The sequence below is a fragment of the Pezoporus flaviventris genome, unplaced genomic scaffold (genome assembly GCF_033815535.1).
Source record: "Pezoporus flaviventris isolate CSIRO_AGI_PZ_B2104156 unplaced genomic scaffold, CSIRO_AGI_Pfla_v1 ptg000025l, whole genome shotgun sequence".
Classification (NCBI taxonomy): domain Eukaryota; kingdom Metazoa; phylum Chordata; class Aves; order Psittaciformes; family Psittacidae; genus Pezoporus; species Pezoporus flaviventris.
The window spans coordinates 19,255,300-19,276,200 of record NW_026892573.1 but is presented as its reverse complement, the minus strand read 5'-3'; the positions used below and the strand labels follow the sequence as shown (position 1 = coordinate 19,276,200).

Sequence of the window (20,901 nt, the reverse complement as noted above, 5' to 3'; positions counted from 1 at the left end):
ACAAAAGGCTGTACTAAACCTAATTAAAAAGGTTTAGATTTAAGGTTTAGTTTTACTTTTTCAAGTATTTTTGATGTATAGGATACGCCATTTCAGAGACACTTGTGAACTGCACTTATGAGTCCTATGTAGCAAACTATATATATAGTAGTTAGTGAAGTAAATACACCTTTTCTGGTCAAATGTATGTTATCAGTTTGGTTTAGAACATGTGTGAACTTCAAACATGAGACAACTCTTTCTGAAACAGTGAAAATGGAGTCAAAGAACTACCAGAAGTCTTAATTGTGCTTAGTGCTTTCTTTTGACATTGCTGTTAAAAAAAGCCCAAGCAACAGAAAACAACAACAACAACAACAAAAACCAACCAGAAAACCCCCCAACTGAATGTGGACAATATCAGTAAAGAAATGAATTAAAGAAACTGAATTAAAATAAGATACTTTATTTTCTTGTAAGCATTGTAGTGCCTTAAAAGGATCTGTTGTATAACCACCACAGCCTAAGCAAATTGTCTCTTTTTCCAAACTTCATCTTTTTCCTTCTTAAAATATTTATTAAAATAATTTATTTGAATAAACATCTGATCTCATGCACATTATAAATATTTCACCTAAGCTCTTAAATTCTTGAGTAACGCAGTTAATTGTTTGAACAGCTTATGACAGAAAATGGTAAAAAAGCCTTTTTAGCTTGTATTTACCCATGTAAATCCAAATCAGTATTTTTGTACCAGAATAACAATTCAATTTTAATAAGGCAAATATTTCATTTCCCTCCCAGTAAATGCATCTTCTGTTTATAATACAAGTTAGATGTGTTTCTCCAGACATCCATGGCTGCATCTCTTAACACATTCTTGCTAATCTGATGGAAAACTCTCTGGTTGCTTTTTTTTTTTTCCCTCTTTTTTTTTTTTTTTTCTTAGACTATCACCCCAAAAATTCATTCTTTTGCCAAGATACTAAGACATATGCCCATAATAAAAACATTCAAGTAACATTCTGAACTGGAGTCATTATAAGCAAGGTCAGGGCTTTTGATTGATAATAGATTTGAAAAACCTGCCCCAAGATCCAGTTTTTTAATGTGCAAAACATACATTATTAGTATTTGTAACATCATCATGAAGAGGAATTCTTTACATAGAATTGTCTGCCTAGTGTGGATAAGGCTTAAATGGTTTTAGCATCATTCTAATAAGAGGCTAACTAAAATCCTTAAAAAAAATATAAATAATTCCTTGTAATTACTTCTGGATTGCAAACCAGTTTCATCGTCAAAAGTTTTAACCACAGATTTGCTTGGGTTGTTTACTTCTAGCCACTTTCCCAATTAATACAACCATGGCATGTTTTATCAGTTGATAAATTAATGAAGAAGTTGCATCAACCCATGGATCATGTTCTGGGTCTTCTGTTCAAGTCTTCTGGTCTGGTTTGTGCATATTCATGTAATATTAGATTCTCAAGAATTTCGAGTCTTACAGCCTAACTCACATGTTAGAAGGTAATGAGCATTGCTTACTGCCAACAGGGTTTAACTCTGCAGGCTTTTGAAATTCATTCTGAAGGTTTTACGTTTCTAAAACATCACTGTCAAAGTGTGTGTTTTGCTGTTCTAGTTAGCCTATTATTTTGTGTAAGAATCACAAGAACCAGTCTTCTGTCACTTTCCTTGTTTTGTATTTTCTGAATTGCAAACAGCACTTTTATTTCATTTAGACAAAGTTTTTAAAATAGATCCATAACTTGACAGGAGAGAGGGGAAGAACTTTTTTGCTTTTCCAGAGCACCTATTCCAAAGGCTAGTGTTTGGGCTCTTTCCTTAATTTTGAATTTTAAATATAAGCTCCCTGTGGAGCTTGTTAGTATCCCATTCTTTTCTAATCAGCACAGGCTGTCAATTCACAGCTTTTAACAATGTATCTCTTTTTCATTGTTCAAACAGAGCAAGGGAAAATGCAAGTATGCAGTAACAAATACTGTATTTTAAAGCATTCTAATATAGCAAAAAATTACTCTGAAATGATAAACTATTATGTACATACTTGTAAGGAGTCTATAACTTCAAAGATTTTGATGCAAGCTGTAAACTGAAATTATTTTTAATCATACCTTGAGACTACTTAATTGCATTCAGTTTTGAGTAACACGATAAAAGCTGCTTCCGAAGGGGTTATCTTTGAGATCTGTGCTCACAAAGTAAGAAAAGAAATAAACAGCCTAGTTAAAAGGACTGTCAATATCATAAAATCCCCTTATAGTCTTTGCATAGCTGGTTCTAGCTTACTGGTTCTTAGCTGTTAGGCAAGCTTATAAGTTACGGTAATTCATTGAAGTGTTTAGCTTTTAGGTTTGTCTCTCCAAATAGTCCCATGTATGTAATCATAGAATGGTTTGGGTGGGAAAGGACCTTAAGATCATCTGGTTTCACCCCCTCTGCCATGGCAGGACACCTCCCAGTGCACCAGGTTGCTCAAGGCCCCATTCAAACTGGCCTTGATTACTGCCAGGGATGGAGCATCCAGAACTTCTTTGGGCAACCTGTTCCAGTGTCTCACCACCCTCATAGTAAAGAATTTTGTCCTTATGTCCAACCTTAATCTCCCTTGTTAAAGTTTGAACCCATTGTCCCTTGTCCTATCACTACAGTCCCTGATTTCCTGATGAAGAGTCCCTTTCCTCTTAGTATTCGTCCTCTTAGTATTTGTGCTGTTTTTATACTTTTCTTCAGTCCTACTTTAAGCTTTCTTCTTGAGTTTCAGATCATTGTAAACATTTTGATTTCATCTAGCCAGCCTTTTTACTCTTCCTGCTGTCTTTCCTCTGCAGTGAGGTTGTATACTTTGTATTTGTACCTTTTTCCTTTGTTAGAATCATAAATATTTTGTCAACTTCTCAGTCTTGTTTTGTAGACTAAAATCTAGAAGAGCCTTCTATTTACTTTTTCCATCTTTGGTGTCTTGTGTGCATTCCATCCTTTGCATTTCAAAGACTTGGTCAGTTTGTTCCCCACTGAATTTTTTATGCCTCTTTCTTTTTGTTTTCTTAAGTCTTTACACTTTCAGAGCAAATTATGTGCTGGCTTGAAACTGGAACTCGGCTTTTTGATCTTTCACTAAAACTGTAGCCACATAGCTCTTGTGCTCACTACAGTTTTCCACTACCTATATCTGGCAGAGATAAGAAATTGAAATGGTGAGGGAGTTTCATGTCTTTAAAAATTAAAGTAATACCCTCCAACCCCTTGCGTAATTGCTGCTTTCATATTTAGTAAGAGTAATAGATGATCATAATGTCCTATATTACAAAAATAACTATAAAATGTTTCTTACCTTGTATTTTAATTGGTTATGGTTTTTTAGAGTGACTTATTGCTATGTGAAGAGACATGATTTTGTTTGGGTTTTTTTTCTTGACTTCCTTCGGTAAAGTCTGTGTTTTGTTGTACAGTGCAGGATAACATGGCACACAGGAGCAAGGACCAGATTGAGAAATCTGTGCGTCTCTTTGACCTCTGCTTGAGGACTAACCTCCTATGATGTTTGGTAGTTTATCTGATATACTTGAGTGGTACTAGCAGATCAAAACCAGAAGTAGATAAGAAAAGATATGGGCAAATAAACCTGGATTAGTGTAGGTATCATGGGTGTAAGTGTAAAAATCCAGAGTCTGGAAGAGGAATTGTATACCTTCCTAGTAGGTTTAATGGCATTTTCTGTAATAGTTACTCTTCTTTATTCGCTTGATTAATATCTTGAGGAGCTCTTAAATTTGTTTAATCTCAGTGTGCTTTATTTTTGCTCATCTGGCTGTAAGAAAGAAGTACCTAAATTTCAGCATTCTCAGGGCAGTGGATCTTATTTAAGCTTGTCAAAAATGCTGTGAATTTTGTTATGAAGACTATTTCAGTATAAGGTAGCACTGTAATTCATTATGGTTTTTTCTATTTATTTTTTTTTCTCAGTGTTTTTATAAATTCAGGAAGTACCGCTGATTGTGGCTTCACTGAAAACTGTCTTTGGGTAAAAAGTTTGAGCTTCCATTTGTCTTTTATGTATTAATTGTTTGAGGAGTGTATGCTTCATCTTTAATACAGTTCCATTCTAAGCTGTTTCAGAGTGGTAATAACTAATGGGTATTAAAGCAGTGCAGAAGACATGAAAATACTCCTGAAAACTTAATAGGTGCTTATTTTTTGCATGGTCTAATAATAAAAGCTAATTTTTTTCTTCTTCTTCTTCTTCTTCTTCTTTTTTTTTAATTAGAATTAATCCTGAAAAACTTACAGACATCCAAAAGAGAATGCAAGCTTTCTTAGCTCAAGATCAGGAGTTAAAAGAGAGAGCTCAAAGGGTAAGTTATCTGCTGCACTCTAGCTCTTGAGGTATGCTAGTTAAATTGAACTGCTGTTGGCGTAACTGACCTGCTCAGGTATGCCCTAGAAATAGTGCTTGCAGCTGCTGAATTTTTCTGACTTTTTAACTTTTAAACAATGGCATCTGTAGAAACAGTAATCATGAATCTATGATTCTGTGTATTAGCAGTTGGTGTAAGTATGCCTGTCTAGCCTGTTTAAGTTGACATAGGCTCAACATGGGCTCATGACACTGATGTCTGAAGAGCCAGCTGACCTACTGCTGTCGAGCCCAAATTGAGGCAAATACTTGAGGACATATTTATTTTAGAGTCTTGGATATGAAAGTAATTTTCAATTTAGCGTTCAGTGCTTCTCAGCTGTTGGAGGGGGTTTTAATGTTTTGTTTGAGTCTTTCCCAGCTATTTGAGACCGGAACCTGGGGAGGAGGAACCCCATACACCAGTACAGGCTGTGACCAAATGGTTGGAAAAGAACTTTGCAGAAGGGGACCTGGGGCGTCAGGTTGTCCTAATGGACAATAGGGTAAATCTGAGCCAGCAATGTGCCTTTGCAGCAAAGAAGGCCGACTACATTCTGGGTGACATTAGGCACAGCGTTGCTGGCAGATCAAGGGAGGGGGTACTTTTTGATGTTTAGGTATCCCAGGTTTCTGTAGTGAACAAAGAACTACTTCTAGCATGTGGAATGCTTCATCCAAAAGTTGCACAGGACAGATGTACTGGGGGCATATTATAGTCAATTGTAACTGCCACAGGAAGTTGCAGTTACACAAATTTGTATCAGAAGTGACAGAGCATCTGGCTGGGGGAGGATGTGAGTAGAAGGAAGTCAGCATCATCTTACTTGGAATGAAAACACTAACAAGCCTCTGTTTCTGGCACTGGCCTTTTAAGATCTCTTAAAAGGCAGAGAGATACCATTCTGAATTGGGCCAAATAAGATAATGATAAAGTTTCAAAGTAGCACAAGAATCAGATCAATCATGAGCTGTCTGACAGTGTTACAGATAAAAAAAATAATTTTGAATTCCTTTAAAATAGCCATTTTTGTTGCAGTTTTTCATTTGTGGGTAGCAGTGCTGTGTCATCTTACAGACAAACTTATATACATTCGGTTTTTGAAAATCTTAATGTATGGACAAGTGGTTTACTATAGAAGTGTTCCTCCTTAGTAAGATTTAATTAATGATGAGTGTTCAGACATACTGGGCAAATGTGCCCCAGTAGTCTTAATGTATCAGTGAATAAAAGAATAAAAATGATCCAAGTAAAATTCTGGCCTTGGATCTTTAACTGGGTTGCTGGATTTCTCAAAGGCATGGATGTTGTGCTGTTCAGCCTGTCTCTTGCAAGCTGCCAAATTCTTGACATTTGTAAGAAATAAATACCTGAATGGATCAGATAGCAGACAGCACAGCTACACACAGAAGTTCCAGTAGGATGCAGTTTACTGTGTTGAGGGCATGCGTCCTCTTAGCTTGTTGATTCACTTCAGGAATATTTTTCTTTGTTTAAAAAAAAAAAGAAAAAAGAAGAAAGTAAGTACTTGATTGCTAATTGTTTCAACAAACTTCATGGTTCATTTGGTAGGACATGGTTCCTCTGCCTTTGCTTGTAGAGAGGATGAATCAGACTGGGGCTTCTTTGAAAACTTTGCAGTTTCTCTTATGGACTGATGCTGCCCTTTGGCATTTCTTGTAACTTTAATATTTAATCAATTCATCCAGTTCTGAAAACTGGTTTAAAAAAGAATGTGTTTTTCTTGCTAGTTTGAATGTTGCTGTGTAGGGGTGCTAGGACACTGAGGTGATGTCTGTCTGTTAAATCTTCATTACACCCAGAGGGATGTGTCTGAGATTCCAGTCATACCCTGTTACTCTGAGTTCTGTCAAAACAGCACATAAATTGAATTGGATGGGTTTTAATATTTAAAACTATTATCCAAGAAATATGTAAACAAATTTAAATATAGAAAACTAGAAGAGCATATTACTTGTTGCCTTATGTATTTCTAGTACAATAATCTCAGGCGGTTTTGGGGGCCTTTAGCTACTATGGTAATAGAGCTGTTATATGTTTCTGTTCTCCAACCTTAACATCTTCTGTAATGGTGTAAGTTAACTTACACAACATTTTTGTAAAGTTCAGTTATTTACAAAAAACTCTGAAAGTGATTTCAAACTAGCAAAAATAGCAGAGGACAACAGCAATTGATAGAAGAGTAGGAAAAAAGTTCAGGTTGGCTAAACTTGTTCTCCCTCTGCTGTCTAGGTATGTGTGCAGAGTGTGACCAAGTCTTAGGAGAATTGAATAAAATCCAAGAGGGATGACAGCATTTTTGAAAGGAGCTCGAAGTGAATGTACAGAAACCAAATAAAAATCAAAGAAGTCATTTGCTCTTTCTGTGTTTCATTTCTCTTCTTGTAAATTAGGAAATTTCTGTACTGTATCTAACTTTTCTAGTTTAGTTTAGGTGTTGAGTGTTCCTACTTTGGTGAAGTGTTCAATGTCTAAAATAATAGAGAATGAGATCAGCTGAAGACTTTAATCATCATTATACTACTATTGAATGATCTCTTACGTTAATTAAGATGTCTGTTTCTTTGAACATAGAGCAACACCATCCTGCATACACTCCATGACAAACCTGGTTAAGTGGGCTGAACCCTGTTGACAGCTGATAGATGCAAGTTAGAACATCTGGCATTTGTTTGGTGGTTCATTCTTAGTTGTCGTAGGGCTTGATACCTGTGCAAAAGGTGTGTTCTTTCTGCCCCTTGTCTATCATTTGTAAATTTCTGGACCATGTATACCAAAGATAGACTAGTAGAGTATGTGGATGGCTTTATAGGTTATCCAACAGGCAGAATGAGATTTCTACCCTGCAGCGTGTAGTGACTCGTGTAAATCTTTGGATCTGCAGCTCTCAGATTCACAGAAAAGATACTTCTGGATCAGCCTGCTTTTTTCCACCTGTCGCTACAGAGAAAAAAAGAGGCTCTGTCATTTATTTTTGTCACTGCTAGCTAGACAGCAGTAGATTAATGAGATCTGTCAAATTTGAAGCCTTTCTAGTTGTCCTCCTAAAATGATTAATAATTTAATTTGAGCAAACGAGTGTGTTATTCCACACCTCATTTCAGTAGCAGTTGAATGGATTATGCTAGCACCTTCCACTGCTAAAATTAATTGAAAGACATAATCTAGACAGGAAACTTTACCCAACAGTTTAGCATTTGGAAAAATAAGCAAATGAAAATTTACTTCTATAATGAAGTGTTGGGCAGCTTGAAAAGTGTATCTCGTAGCTCTACATATCTTACAATTAATAGTTTTTATTTCAGTTTGCCAATGGGAGAAGTATGACTTTATGACATTAATTACTGTCTCTTTGTTCTTTTTGCCTTTGGAAATGTTTATTCTCTTTTAAGCATTTAAAGAATCCCCATAAGAAATCAATGCTCTCTAACTGCTGGGTCTTTTCTTCCTCTATCTCAGGTTAACAAGAATTTTATTTTTTTTCAAATTCCACATGAATTATTAATACAATAATTTTCTCCGATAGGTGTCTGTAGGTAGCAGAACAAGGGTGTGATTATAGTATGCTTGAATATAACCCTATGAGCTTAATTTGCTATTGTTCCTAGTGTTGCTGGTTTAAACGTTGTGGTAGGAGTTTTGGCATGTGTTAGAAATTAGGTTACGAACAACAGAAATTCAAGAATCTTTTCTGATACTTGAAATATTCCAGTATTTATGCTGCTAATAATAGACAGAAATAAACTATATAAAAGAAACATGAGAAGAGTAGTGAATCTCTCCTTTTGGGAAGAACGAAGGGAAAATGCAACACAAGATTAAGTTACGCAGTTATGTGGAGCTTCCAGTTTTCTTGGTTAAAGTCTGGGATTAATTGAAACTTCAACCTTGAATTGGTGTTAGTAGACATTGTATAGTGAATTTGTGTTGGTCTGCTGAGTTGCATTTGTTGTGCATATGTAATGAACTGATGACAAATGCAAGGTAATGAATTTCCGTAGGCCACAGTGAAAGTTGAATTGCTTTCTGTTAGAGGCTAAGATTAAGTCTGGACACCTCAGATTGATAACAGCGCAGTCTGTTCTTGCTTCCATATGATTCAAATATCAGTGTAGCATGACAACATTCAGAAAAGCTGGGAGAAAAAGAAAGAACTAGTGATGTTTCCCTTTGACCAATTTGCTTTATGTTATTCTAGGGAAAACATTACAGACTGTTGGGAAATTCAGCCAATTAATGTGCATTAGTGAAATATTTGGATACTTGAAGTTCCATCATTTCTGTAGTACTGATAAATTTTAGGTGATGGGTATTGTGTAAAAGAACTTCAGTCAAAATCAATATTAGACCTCTTCATAATGAAACTTTTGTATTCAGAGCAACAGCAGCATGTTAGTTTAATGTGTTGGAAATTGAATGGTTTCCTTTTTTTTGTTGAATACTTTTATTTTTCTTTCAGTGTTTTGTATCCTACTTGCGTTCAGTTTACTTAATGAAGAATAAAGAAGTATTTGATGTTTTCAAATTGCCTCTAGCAGAATATGCCCTGTAAGTACGATCAGCTTGGAAAGTGAATGCTGCATAGTGAGTTTTGTGGTGTGTAATAGCTTTAAATAGCTGTTTTGAGTATGTTAACGTAGAATTGGACAATCTTGTAATGTATTTACAGTTTCATATCTATGCTGTGCTTTTGCATATTTTCAAGGATATTCTAAATAGAAATGACATGTAAAACCAATGTATGTCTATAGAGAGAAATAACTCTTCTACCTTTGCTATAAACAATAGAAGACAAAACTTGTGAAGTAAAAGTAAAGAATGATAGCTTTGGATTTTGTTGGTATTTTTTGTATGTGTGTTTTTTTTTGTTTTGTTTTTTGTTTCTTTTCCCCCCAGATTCACCCTTCAGCCTCATGGCTAAATTGCCCACCTGTGAAGTATAGTATTTAAAAAGAAATGGTCATACCTAAAGGTGGTATATTGCAGTCTCATTTTGAGTGCGATTTAGACATTGCTTCTTGGACATAAATTACTTTCAGAAGATTCAGTGTACTTCGTAAAGATGAAATATCTGCACTGGACTGAATAGCATCTTTTTTACTATGTCTATTTTTGTACATATACGTGAATCATTCCACATTTTGTATGGGAGGGAAATTAATTTTGACAGGTTGACTTTACAGATGACAACCACCTGAGATTGTTTTAAGATGTAAAGTTTTCAAATAATCTCATGGGACGTAGGGTAGTCAGAAGGGAGCAAGAAGATGCTCAAAGATGCATGGTAAATTAATTTTATGTCTGGAATTTCATACGGAGAAGACTTAAGTCTTCAAACTTGTCAACATGTGGCATAATGAACTAAAATATGACAAATTACTAGACTGTAAAACACCTGGTCTTCCTGTGCTGTGCTGCAATTAACATGATTGTGTTTTTTAAGGTACTTAAGCCTATTATAAAAGAAGCTTTCTTACTTTATGGACTTAGATGTTTTTTGAAAAGGAGAACTAATAGAAACTTGAAAAATTGCACTAGATACATTGCCTGCCCGTTCACCTCTATGATTTGTCAGCATCTTTAAAACCTAAAAGCGTCTTAATAGGTCTGCTATTCTGGATGTAAGGAGTAGTGGCAGAAGATAAGGGCTGAGAGGGATGACCAGACAAATTTAGCCAGTGTGTTAAGAAATCAATTGACAGATGGTAGTAATGCTGAATTTTCAGAATCCCAGTGCCTCTTTCTGAATTTCAGCATGGTGTGGCCATCTTGTATCTGATACTGATGTGGACAGAGTAGTCTACAGTTCTGTACTTCTCAGGCCTCTGTTCCAGGATTTGGTCTTTCATCAAAGTCAGTTCTAATTCCAGCTTTGCAAAGTTACTAGTAAGTCATTCCTGAATTAAAGTGGAGGAAACCAGACAGTTGTTTGGAGAGAGCAGGAGAGGTTTAGTCAAGGGTATGAAATATATGTAAGTGTAATCAAAAAGTCGGAACACAATAAATCTGGGAGATAATTTGGAGATTCTGCTCTAAATGAGCAGTTTGTTGGCTCTCTTCTTATGCACTCTTCAGACTGCTGGTCTACCTAAATACACTCTGTGGTTCCCTTTTCAATTCAGTGTGCATCCACTTATATAGTGGATCAGTCATTTTAATTTATCTGAAAAGTCTACAAAGTCTGGTGTGTTTGAATTCTGCATTCAGAAGTGACCTTGCTTTACGTTCTGTGCACAAACTCGTGTCAAAGCCTGGATTCAGAATCTTTTCTTTTGTGTGTATTCTCTAGAAAATATTTCAGCCTTTCTGTGGAGATTTTCTGCTAACTTGATAGATGTTACTCCACTAAAAATCCTGCAGAGAAAATAGGCTGCTTAATGCTCCTGTCAGGTTTGTATTTCAGTCTGTCAGCCTGTTGTCCATTTTCTTCATTGCTCTTGCCTGGCATGTCTGTCCACAAAGATTCTTTTAATCTGTGTTGAGTCTGTAGAAAAGCAGTAGTCTTTTTGATTTTTATATATTATGTAGAATTAGTATGTGTTTAGGAACAACATATTAAAGTGTGTGTGTGCATGTCTATACATTTATACACGTATGTATTCTTGAGACTGATCACCTCTAAAGCTATGGTATATTAGTATTCTCTCCAGTATCTTCACATTACAAATTGCTATCAAGAATAATTTGCTGGTGGAAGACTTGCAGATCTTGTGTTAATGTAGGCAGCCTTTAAGTTTGGTGAAGGAGAACCTTGATGCTTGCATAAAAGAGAAATTTGTCTTTTCATTGCAAAGGACAGCTTTGAAAACATAAGAAAATGTAAACAAACAACAGGGTGGAAAGGAATAATTAATTAGTCTGGCCTGTTGGTTAGGAGACAAGGTAAAAAAGGATGCAGGGATCCCAGGCACTTTGTTAAATGCTAAGATATATACATACCAGGCTCCAGGGCAAATCTTAACAAGTGAGCATGCTGGATGGACAGGTTAGTCACAGCTCTATGGGGCTGCAGGCAAAGTAATTTCCTCTGTGGATTTCCTCATGTCTTCCAGGAGGAATGCTGCATGTTTTCATCTGTTTATCCCTGTATTAGTACATAGAGAATAAATAAAGTAGGTTGAAACCAAGTTATTTGTCAAATGTCTGATAGACACAACTTAGTACCCAGCTAATTTTGCAAGTATTGCTTACAGATCAGCGTTACAAAGCAGTGGGTGCTGTCAGGACTGAAGTGGGTGATGCCAGGATACACGATCCATCTGTCAGCATCAGTCTGTCCTCTCGCTGAGGAGGGAAAGCACCCACTTCACTCTCACCACAGTGCCCCTAGCTGTGGATGTAGGCCTGACCCTGACTGGATGGCCAGGGCAAAGGCTTTTGTTTGTTACCTTGCTCCAGCTGCCATGAACAAGCACAGGGCTGCCTGTCACAGGCTGCTCCCAGGCAGCACCCATCACAGGCTTTGCACATCTCATCATCCCGTCGCTGGTTCTGGGCCCTCCTTTTTGCTGCCCTTGTACTTCCTCTTCTACAAGCCCAGTCTCCTTACAGCTAAAGAGCCTGCCCCTAGTTACTTTTTCCCAGTTGTTTCCAGTCTTCATGCACCTGTAGCCACAGTTACTATATTTCTCATGCTGTTACCTAGTTAATCTTAGCCTCATATGGTATTATTTGTATGAACCTCAGTACTCCTTTCAGTGATCTGTAGTTGGGGCATTTCTCATGCAACTCCCCCTCAACCACCTGCAGGTCCATTCATCCCTTTGTGAGCTTTCTGTAACTACTTCTGTAAGCTTCTGAGCATTCTTGATCCTGCCATACAGATCTCTGCACAAGCTGCAGTCTCCTCTCTCAGAGTCCAGGGTCATTATTCTCTTAGTCATCACCCTTGTTTCTTCCAGGATCTTGATCTACCTTCTCTCATTTTACAGCCAAGCCAGCTATTGACCTTCACTCACCTTAGAAGTAAATGTACTTGCATATGCATGAGTAGCAGTTCCAGTAGAATGACTCTCAAAGTTGGCTAATCCAACTTACTTGGAGAAATGCACTTCAATGCATCTAGAAATGTTCCAGAAATCTGTTGCTTGTGCTTTGCTGTGTTGCCCTTTGAGCAGGTGTCAAGAGTGGCTCAAGTACCAAAAGCACCAGGGCTTGCAACTGCAATGTGGAGGCTTCTTTTAGTTTTGTAAAGAAGACTCCATCTTGGTCTTCTAAGAGATTAGATTCCAACCATAACATCCCCTTTGTTGGCCTTTTTGATCCTGACCCATAAAATCTTGATTAGCTTGGTGCTCATTATTAGTAGAGTAATTTGAGCTCCCCAAGGTGGAGGGATAAATGGGCTAGTAAAGTAAACAACACAGGAAAAGCAGTTTCTCTGTTCATTTTGGTTATTAATTAGACCATCTGGAAAGCCTATTAATTTGTATTTGTGTCACTTCACTTGATTTGATTTCCTCTGTTTTCAAATGGTTGCTCATCCTGCCTGCTGAAAACATTTCAAATGTTAAATGTAGATGTAGCATATATTGCAAGGCAAGTAATACACATTTCTTCTGAAATAGCTTGTGGGAGGTTTTAACCTTTTTCAGGCTATTTTCAGTTTTTGTCTGAAGCTGTTCTGCAGTGCAAGAAATCACTGTGCTGTGTTTTTTATGGGTTCAGATAATTTCAAAGAGGTTCACTAATGGAATATATCTTATATTTAGTAAATGTAGTAACTTAGTATTAGAATGAGGCACTAACTTGTGTATAAATACTGTGCAGCAGTTCTGCCGAAGTGACCTCATCTTCCTTACAACTGGCTTATATCTCAAAAAGTGCTGGAAATCTTCTAGGTGCAAGTTAGGAGCTTCTGTGACACTTAAAATTTGAGATATTGTACTGGTCTTAAATTTCCTGTTTAATTTGTTTGTGCAGAGGCAGAATTTGCTGACAGTGTTGAAAATTCTGTCATTTTAAAGAGTTGAGACATTCCCAGCTTTTCACCCCATCCAGATAGAGGCATAGTGAAGTTACTGTGTTAGTCTAAGCATACGCAAGGTCTGTGTCTAAGCATAACTAACAAACTTCAGAAAAGGCAGTATTTTAAGTCTGATATATCATTCATTTGAATTAATTAAAATTAATTTCTAAAAATAAAATGTTTACTAATATTTGAATTTCCTTATTCAATAGCAAACAAAACTGGCATTCTGAAAGCTATACAGTGTTCTTTCTTTGGAGTTTTACTCTTCTGATTTATTTCCTGAAAATCTTTGTGTACTTGCTTTGGATTGAATGAAGGAGGTACCTGAACACTGCATGTGTTTTGTTCAGTTACAGCTATGCATTCCCTGCTCAGTGTTAGGGAATAGCCACCTTAGTTTCTGTTGATGAATAAAACTGTCAACTGTACATTCGTTTACAGTAGCGAAATAATCCATTGGTTTCAATATTGCTTTTAGTAGCTGATTTAAGATGTCTGTCTAAAAGAGCTTGCTCTGAAGAAGTCATTTCATGTCACACCAAAATACGAAACAAGATTGTTTTTTGGTTTGTCAGCTGAATGGGTGTTGCCTTTTAAAAGCTACTGTAGTCTGAGGACTACCTTGTGGTTTTAGCATGTTTTTAGCGTGTTAGAATTTATGAAATCTCACTAAATAACTTACCTGCTTTTTGTATGTCTTTATTAGAAAACCTTTTATATTTCTGATTCCAGAAGAGTGTGTAAAATGCTATCACTAAAATCAAAGAATATCTGTAACTTCAGTTGGAGTAGAATTGTGGTCTGACTGCCATCTAATAAATTAATGAAACTGATATTGCAATTCCTAGTTAATGGAAAGAAAGTCTAGTTCATATATTCAGGCTTTTTAGTATGAATCTAGATTTGGCAAATTATTAAGAAATAAATTCTAAAGAAACTCTTAGCAGTAATAAAGTATGTTTGCCCCAAGTTGTTCTTCATTTGAAATATACTATGGAAAAGAAGCAGTAATGAGACAAAATGCTGACTTTTCTTGGAGAGGTTTTGTAATTAAAAGTGTTGGGCATTCTCTGCAGACAACTTTAAGCTTCTCTACTATTACTTTCTTACCAAATTTCACCTTAAAACCTTCTCTTTCCCTCGGGTCTGAGGGCTGTATTCCTTTGGTTCAGATGTCACTTGAATTCTTATTGCACTAGGCTTTTTTTTGGTAGGGTTGCTAGTCAGTGTAGAAAATTGGCCAACACTAACTGACAATTAATTTTATGCAATTATTAAAGTAAGACATCAGTGCAGAACAGCAATCTGTCAGGTGGGATTTCGTATTTGAATGAGAAAAGCTGTGGTGAAGTCTCCTCCACATCAGGGGCTGCTCTTTTTGACTTTTTTCAGCTTCTCCTGTAAAGAGAATAGTTTCTTCACCTTGTCAAGCTTTTCTCTGCAGCCGTGATCCTGAGCTTTGATACTAGATGTGGAGACATAGGAGAGAAGCTGTGATGGAAATCAGAGTTCACAACCATGTGTACATTCTATCTGTCTGCATAAGAGAAGTGAACACAGATTGAGTAGTTTCCATACAGTACTACTTCTTGCAGTACTTTGTCATTGGTTGACAGCAACACTTTATGTAGAATAATGTTGTGAAATCTGAAAAAGCAAAAAAGTGGTTTTCTTGCAAATGTTTTTTTTTAGCTACTTTGATTGCCTTGCCAAGGAGGTTGCACATTCATTGACATCGTAGCAATCTCTTATATCTGTGTTTCATTGTGCCTGGTGTTAAGGTGCAGTTCCAGGTTTGAATCTCCTCCAGCTGCTGTAGTGAAGCATTACATCTGCTTGCTTTGGTTATTTTTGTTTCAGTTAGTCAATAGGCCAAACTTCAACACATAGTTTCATTGCAGAGGTAATTAGGTTTAGCTGTCAAACACTGAAACAAGTTTAAGATTTCTGGTTGCTCCAGTTTCAGTTCTCAAATGTGTTGTGTTAACCTTGCAGCAGTGCACTATCAGTTAATGTGCAAAATACACTGGATGACAAAACCTTCTTTGATTTTTTTTTTTTTTTTTTTTTTTGTTTCATAAAACTCCATTTGCTTTATTACTACTATTAATTCCTTGTAGAATGGCAGTACTGGTTTATCAAAAATACTTAAGCAAAATGAACTTTACATTAAAATTAAGACAGACTTCATTGAAAAAATTGTTCCTTGTCCAAACAGTGTGGGCTGCTTTTTTGGGGGTGTATCCACTTCTCAGTGCGTTAGCTTGTGGCCACTACCAAAACTGCCCTGTTTAACCACAGGTGTGGTTGCGTTTGGTTTCTTTCATGCTTGTTTGTTATTTAAGCAGGGTGCCTCTCCTGTTGACTACCCTGTCCCTTGGGCTACTATTAACAATTCAAGGCTCTCTGGAGCCTACAGTCCACTCTTGAAGCTCTGCAGTACCATTTGGATGCTTCACGGACTGCTCATAATGACATTTCCACCAGAAAGTACAGATTTGATTTTTCTCATGTGATGCAACTCAGGTTTCTTTATTCAGACCTCTGTGGTGAAGAGAAGACATAATGCTGTCTACTTGAAACGAGCAGCATTGAGAGGAGAGGTGGTGTAGAACTAAACAATCTGAATCAAGAGACTGGTCTTTTATATTTCTGTGTATATATGTAGCCATTTTAGTTGGTTAAATACTCCTTTGTTAAGTATACATACAAGCTCTGACTATTACAAACTCACTGTCACTTCTGTATTATGTGTTTTGAAATGTAGCTGTGGTCTCTGTGTTCCTTGCACAGTGCCAGTGTGCCCCTACATTTTTTATTCACCTAATGAGAAGATTCATAGGCTCTGAAAGAGGCTTAAATACTGCTTTTTTGAGCTTGGATTTGATAGGATCAGGTTTGATGTGCCATGAAAGTAAAATCTTGCTGTAAAGTGATGCAGGCAAGAGAAATTTCCTTTGAGGGAGAAATGTCTTTTCCATAGGTTTTTCTGCATCACTCATTTATCCATACTGTATTTGCTCTTCTAATCTTTCAGTCACCATAAGATGGTGGGGGTAATGTTCTGGCTGCATTCCTAGCAGTGAAGGACATTGAGAAGGGTCAGTGATGTCTCAGTCCTTGACATGACATCCATATATCCTCAATACCAAATTACATCGGTGTTTCTTCCACTGTATTTTACTGTAAATCATAGATAATCTGTTTTTGTCTACAGCTTTTCAGGTTCTTTCTTTGCTTTCTTTCCTGGGAGGATTTGTAACTGTTCTTAAGAGTTCTCAGTTATCTCATCTTCCTTCTTCCCTTAATGTTAGCTTACAATTTTCAAGCTAGATTGTCTTGTTGTAGGCCAAATGCTGTTTTGTAAGAAGGTTGGTCAAAATGTATTCATACAAGTAATTAAAATTGAATCAGTTGAGTCATTGATGAGGGCCTCTAGTGTAGTCAGATTTTGTGTGTCTGCCTTTCAGATTAATTTATTTGTTTTATTTCATGCTTTAGATCACTTGGTCTTGCAATGGCTCCTCGTGTGAGATTTCTTCAGAAAGTTCAGAAACAGCTATCTACAAAGGAGGCAGCTGATGGGACAGATCACTTGAAGGAGGCAGAGCAAAATAAAAATTCCCCCTCCTCAATGAATGAGGAAGAAGTGGAGAAATGTGGAATTAATTTCAGTGTCAAGGTGTCTGTTAACAAAACAAATCAAAAGGAGAGAAGGAAAGAAGGTGAAGAATGGTCTGCTTCCAGTGAAGGTGCTGCGGAAAGTGATGAGTCTGAGGATGAATCAAAAGAGGTATCGGAGGACGAGAAGGAGGAAAAAGAAGTTCCTGTATCAAGTAGGGTACCAAACCCAGACTCTGTGCAGTTCTTTGAAGGTGATGATGATGACGATGACGATGATGATACTAAAGAACTTGATTTACTGACAGTGAAACAACGAGATGTTTTTGGTGTGGAAGATAATCCAGCATCGGTAAGTGCACTTTACACTAAGACTCTTTCTCCCAAAAGATAAGTGGTGTGACTTCCTCTTTTAACATTTTATGTTATTAGCATAAAATACTTTTATTAGCGTAATTAATATTCTTGTAGTTGCTTTAATTTATGAATAACATGATTTGAATACCTGTGAAATTTTGACAGTTTTAAGTCTCATTACTTGCTAATTTGCTTCTACCTCTCTAAATAGCTGCCACTTCCAGTCATAATTTTGATGTTGTACCGCAGCTCGTGGCACCAGGAACCAAATTGCAATACATGATGAGGCACTTACCGATACAAACCGTAACAAACAACATTTACAATAATGTAACCTTCAAACCATGACTTTTACTTTCAACAGGACCTTTGCTATTAGGAATTGAGCCGGTATCAGAGAGTGAGGGTGCATGCACTTTCCATAAAGCATGGTTGTAAAGCCCTATTAAAAGTATTCATGTAGATCTTTCATTTCCCTGGGGAGAGGCTTTATAATTCAGGATTTCTCTGTGCTTGGGTGTGTTGACAACTACTGCTTTCATTTAGTATTTAAATACACTGTTATAGTAAAAGTGCTCTTAAAATTTTATTATTTCTATAAAACAGCTTTAGTACATGTGTATTGTGAATTTTTTGTGTACCCTTTGCTATATAGCTACTGTATCTCTATAGTAAAGAGATCTAAGTGAAATAACCATCTGGTTTAGCAAGATGTTTTTCTGAACTTAATGCATGTCAGGGGAGCCTCCTGTTAAGCAAAGTGTTTATTTTTCCAACTGGTATTTTAAATCTTTCTTTTTCTGTGCTGTTATTTAACAGCATAGGGCACTTGTCATGATCTTATGCTAATCAGCCCACTAGCTGCATTTATAAGCAGTGTCTTGTATAAACTAGTTTTGTCAGTTAGCTTTGTCAAGGATGAGCAGTTGCACGGTAACCTAACGACTGCCTGCACTCTCTCCTCTACTATGAGGAGCTGGCTGCAGGTTGACATCTTGTCCGAGAACTATGGGAAGAGGATGGTCCTGGAATTATCTTTCTGTTCCTGTTATTCTAAGCCTGAGCTGTCCTGCCCTGGCACAATGACTGCTGGGCAGTAGCTTATACTTACTAATAATTTTTGTTTATCTATTAATTTCAGTTTCACATAGAGAAGTGTCCTGGGTTCAGCAGTAGCAGTCATTTTTGGTGCAGTGCTGTGGTTTTGACTTTTGGCCTGGGAGCAGTGCTGATAATACTGATGTTTTTAGTTGCTGCTCAATAATGTTTACTCTGACCAAGGACTTTCTGAGCCTCATGCTCTGCCAGAGAGGAGGGGAAGCCAGGAGGAAGCAGAGACAGGACGCCTGACCCAAGCTAGCCAAAGGGGTATTCCATACCGCAGCATGTCATGCTCAGTATCTAAACTGGGGGCAGTTACCCGGGAGGGTGAGATCACTGCTCGGGTTGGGCTGGGTATTGGTCGGCAGGTGGTGAGCGGTTTTATTCTCTTCTGCTGTTATTTCCCTTATCATTATTATTATTGGTGGCAGCAGCAGTGGTTTGTGTTACACATTGGTTAGTGGACTGCTGTTGTCTCAACCCGTGGGAGTTACATTCTTTTGATTCTCCTTCCCATCCCTCCGGGAGCAGGGGGAGAAAGGCAGGGAGTGAGTGAGCGGCTGTGTGGTTTTCTGGGTTGCCGGCTGGGCTTAAACCACGAGAAGAAGAAATTGCTGTTTTGAAAGATTTTGGCCTTAAAGAATAATATTGTCAGAGCTTTCTTAGTGCTTCCGCAATTTTCCATTCTGAAATACACAGACAATTTAATGTTGCTTTTGTACGTTGGAAAGTGATTTGGTAGGTTTTGTTCAGAAAATGGTAAAAGGAGAAACTTTGATGTAAAAGAGCATCAAAGAACAAACAAAATTTTATGAAGAGTAGCAGTGATTTAGAAAGTAATTTGGAACCTCACTGGGTAACCTTCTAACAGTTTTTCAGCATTAAACATTTATAGACTAGTTTACACTCTGGCAAATCAGGCATTATTTTCTGTGATTTAGTGTTGATAAACTGCAGTAGGGGTTAGTGGTTTGTACTTGATGTGCAAGTGTGGGTGACCTTATATGCCCCAGAACCTCTTGTACATGGGAGGCAAAATAATGAAATACTTACTCTTCTAAGCAAGTGTGAACAAAAAGGTGAAAGTTTCAAGATCGGTATCATTAAGAACATAAATATAATTTAACTGATCTCCTACAGAAATGCCTATGGTAGTGCAGTATGTAATTTTTAGACAGTAGAAATGCAGAGCATACTATGCTTAACTGTGGGAACTACCCTTGGAGTCTTGATTGATGTGTATGGTGGGTGTAGTGTTTCTTACCTTATGGTGCTGTGAAACTTGTTGGTAAATCATAGAATGCTTTAAATAAAAGGATTCTATTTTTAGTAGGAGTAAGAGAGTACAGGTTTCTGTCACTAACCATATATTGTCTTTTAATGTTTTGGTATACAAATACACATAATAGAAATTACATTGGAAGATTTAGGCATTGTGTGTCTTTTATTTCATATGTATACTTCAGCACCACATTTTGAGGATGTTAAAACCAAATTGGTAACTTGCAACACCTTCTGTATTTTTTTTTCCATTTATTGTCTGGATAAAAGTTTTGAAGTGATTATTGCTGCATTAAGGTAGATTAGTTAATATTCAAAGAATTAGAGGGAACTGATTCCTTGGGGTGTGAGAAGCGCTGAGCAGCGTGAGTGCAGTTTACCTGTTCTGTGTCCTTCTAGGGAGGACTTGGGAACCAGTTTGACTGCAATGTAAAGGATCATTGCTGCATGATACAAGGATGAGGCAGTGCATTAATTGATAGTATCAAATGCTGCAGGTTGTCTAGGAGTATGAACAAAGAATGTATACTCTGCTAGCTCAGTTAGGAGATGTTTTTTTTTTTCTTTTTGTTAAATCTCTTCTGTGTGCTAAATAAGATAGGAGTCCTGTGGAAACATTATTATGTAATCATCTGAGAGATTATAAAGGTTAAATTCAGTTTGCATTTATGCTGTTAATGTGTGTGATTGATTTTACAGTTTCACTATTTTTACATTACACTTCTTATTGACAGCAAAACAGCCCTGCTGCAATTGTTGAGCTTCAGGATGTTTTTGTAAATGGAACGCTATGCTCAGTTTCATTTTTTGAATAGCTGTTATTAAGGCACCGTTGCATCCTCACCCTCGTGTCTTTTCTAGCCCCTCCAGTGGAAGAAGGAGCAAGGGGAGCTGTTAGGCTGGCTCCAAGTATTTAGCTATTGTGTTAACATTATGGAAATGATTCATTTAAAGTGTATGTAACAATATTAGCAGTATTGATGTTGCAAAGACTGTACATACTGCCTGGTTACAAACTAATTTTATGAAATTGATTGTTGCATTTGGAAATGCAAAGCTTATACTTGTTAAGCTTCAAGCATTATTTATTTTGAGAACGAAGGTTAACCCTGTAGTAGCTTTTTTGTTTATACTTCAGTTTTAGTCATC

General features: G+C 36.9%; 1 protein-coding gene across 1 annotated transcript in view; it reads left to right on the top strand.

Moving 5' to 3' along the window:
• Positions 1 to 20,901, top strand: part of DDX10 (DEAD-box helicase 10) — a 169,029-nt gene that overhangs the window by 27,998 nt on the left and 120,130 nt on the right. Inside the window, exons 11-13 of the mRNA XM_061457752.1 lie at positions 4,271 to 4,358; positions 8,881 to 8,969; positions 16,894 to 17,365. Of these exons, the coding sequence (XP_061313736.1) occupies positions 4,271 to 4,358; positions 8,881 to 8,969; positions 16,894 to 17,365 (649 nt within the window). The remainder of the gene's footprint in view (positions 1 to 4,270; positions 4,359 to 8,880; positions 8,970 to 16,893; positions 17,366 to 20,901) is intronic.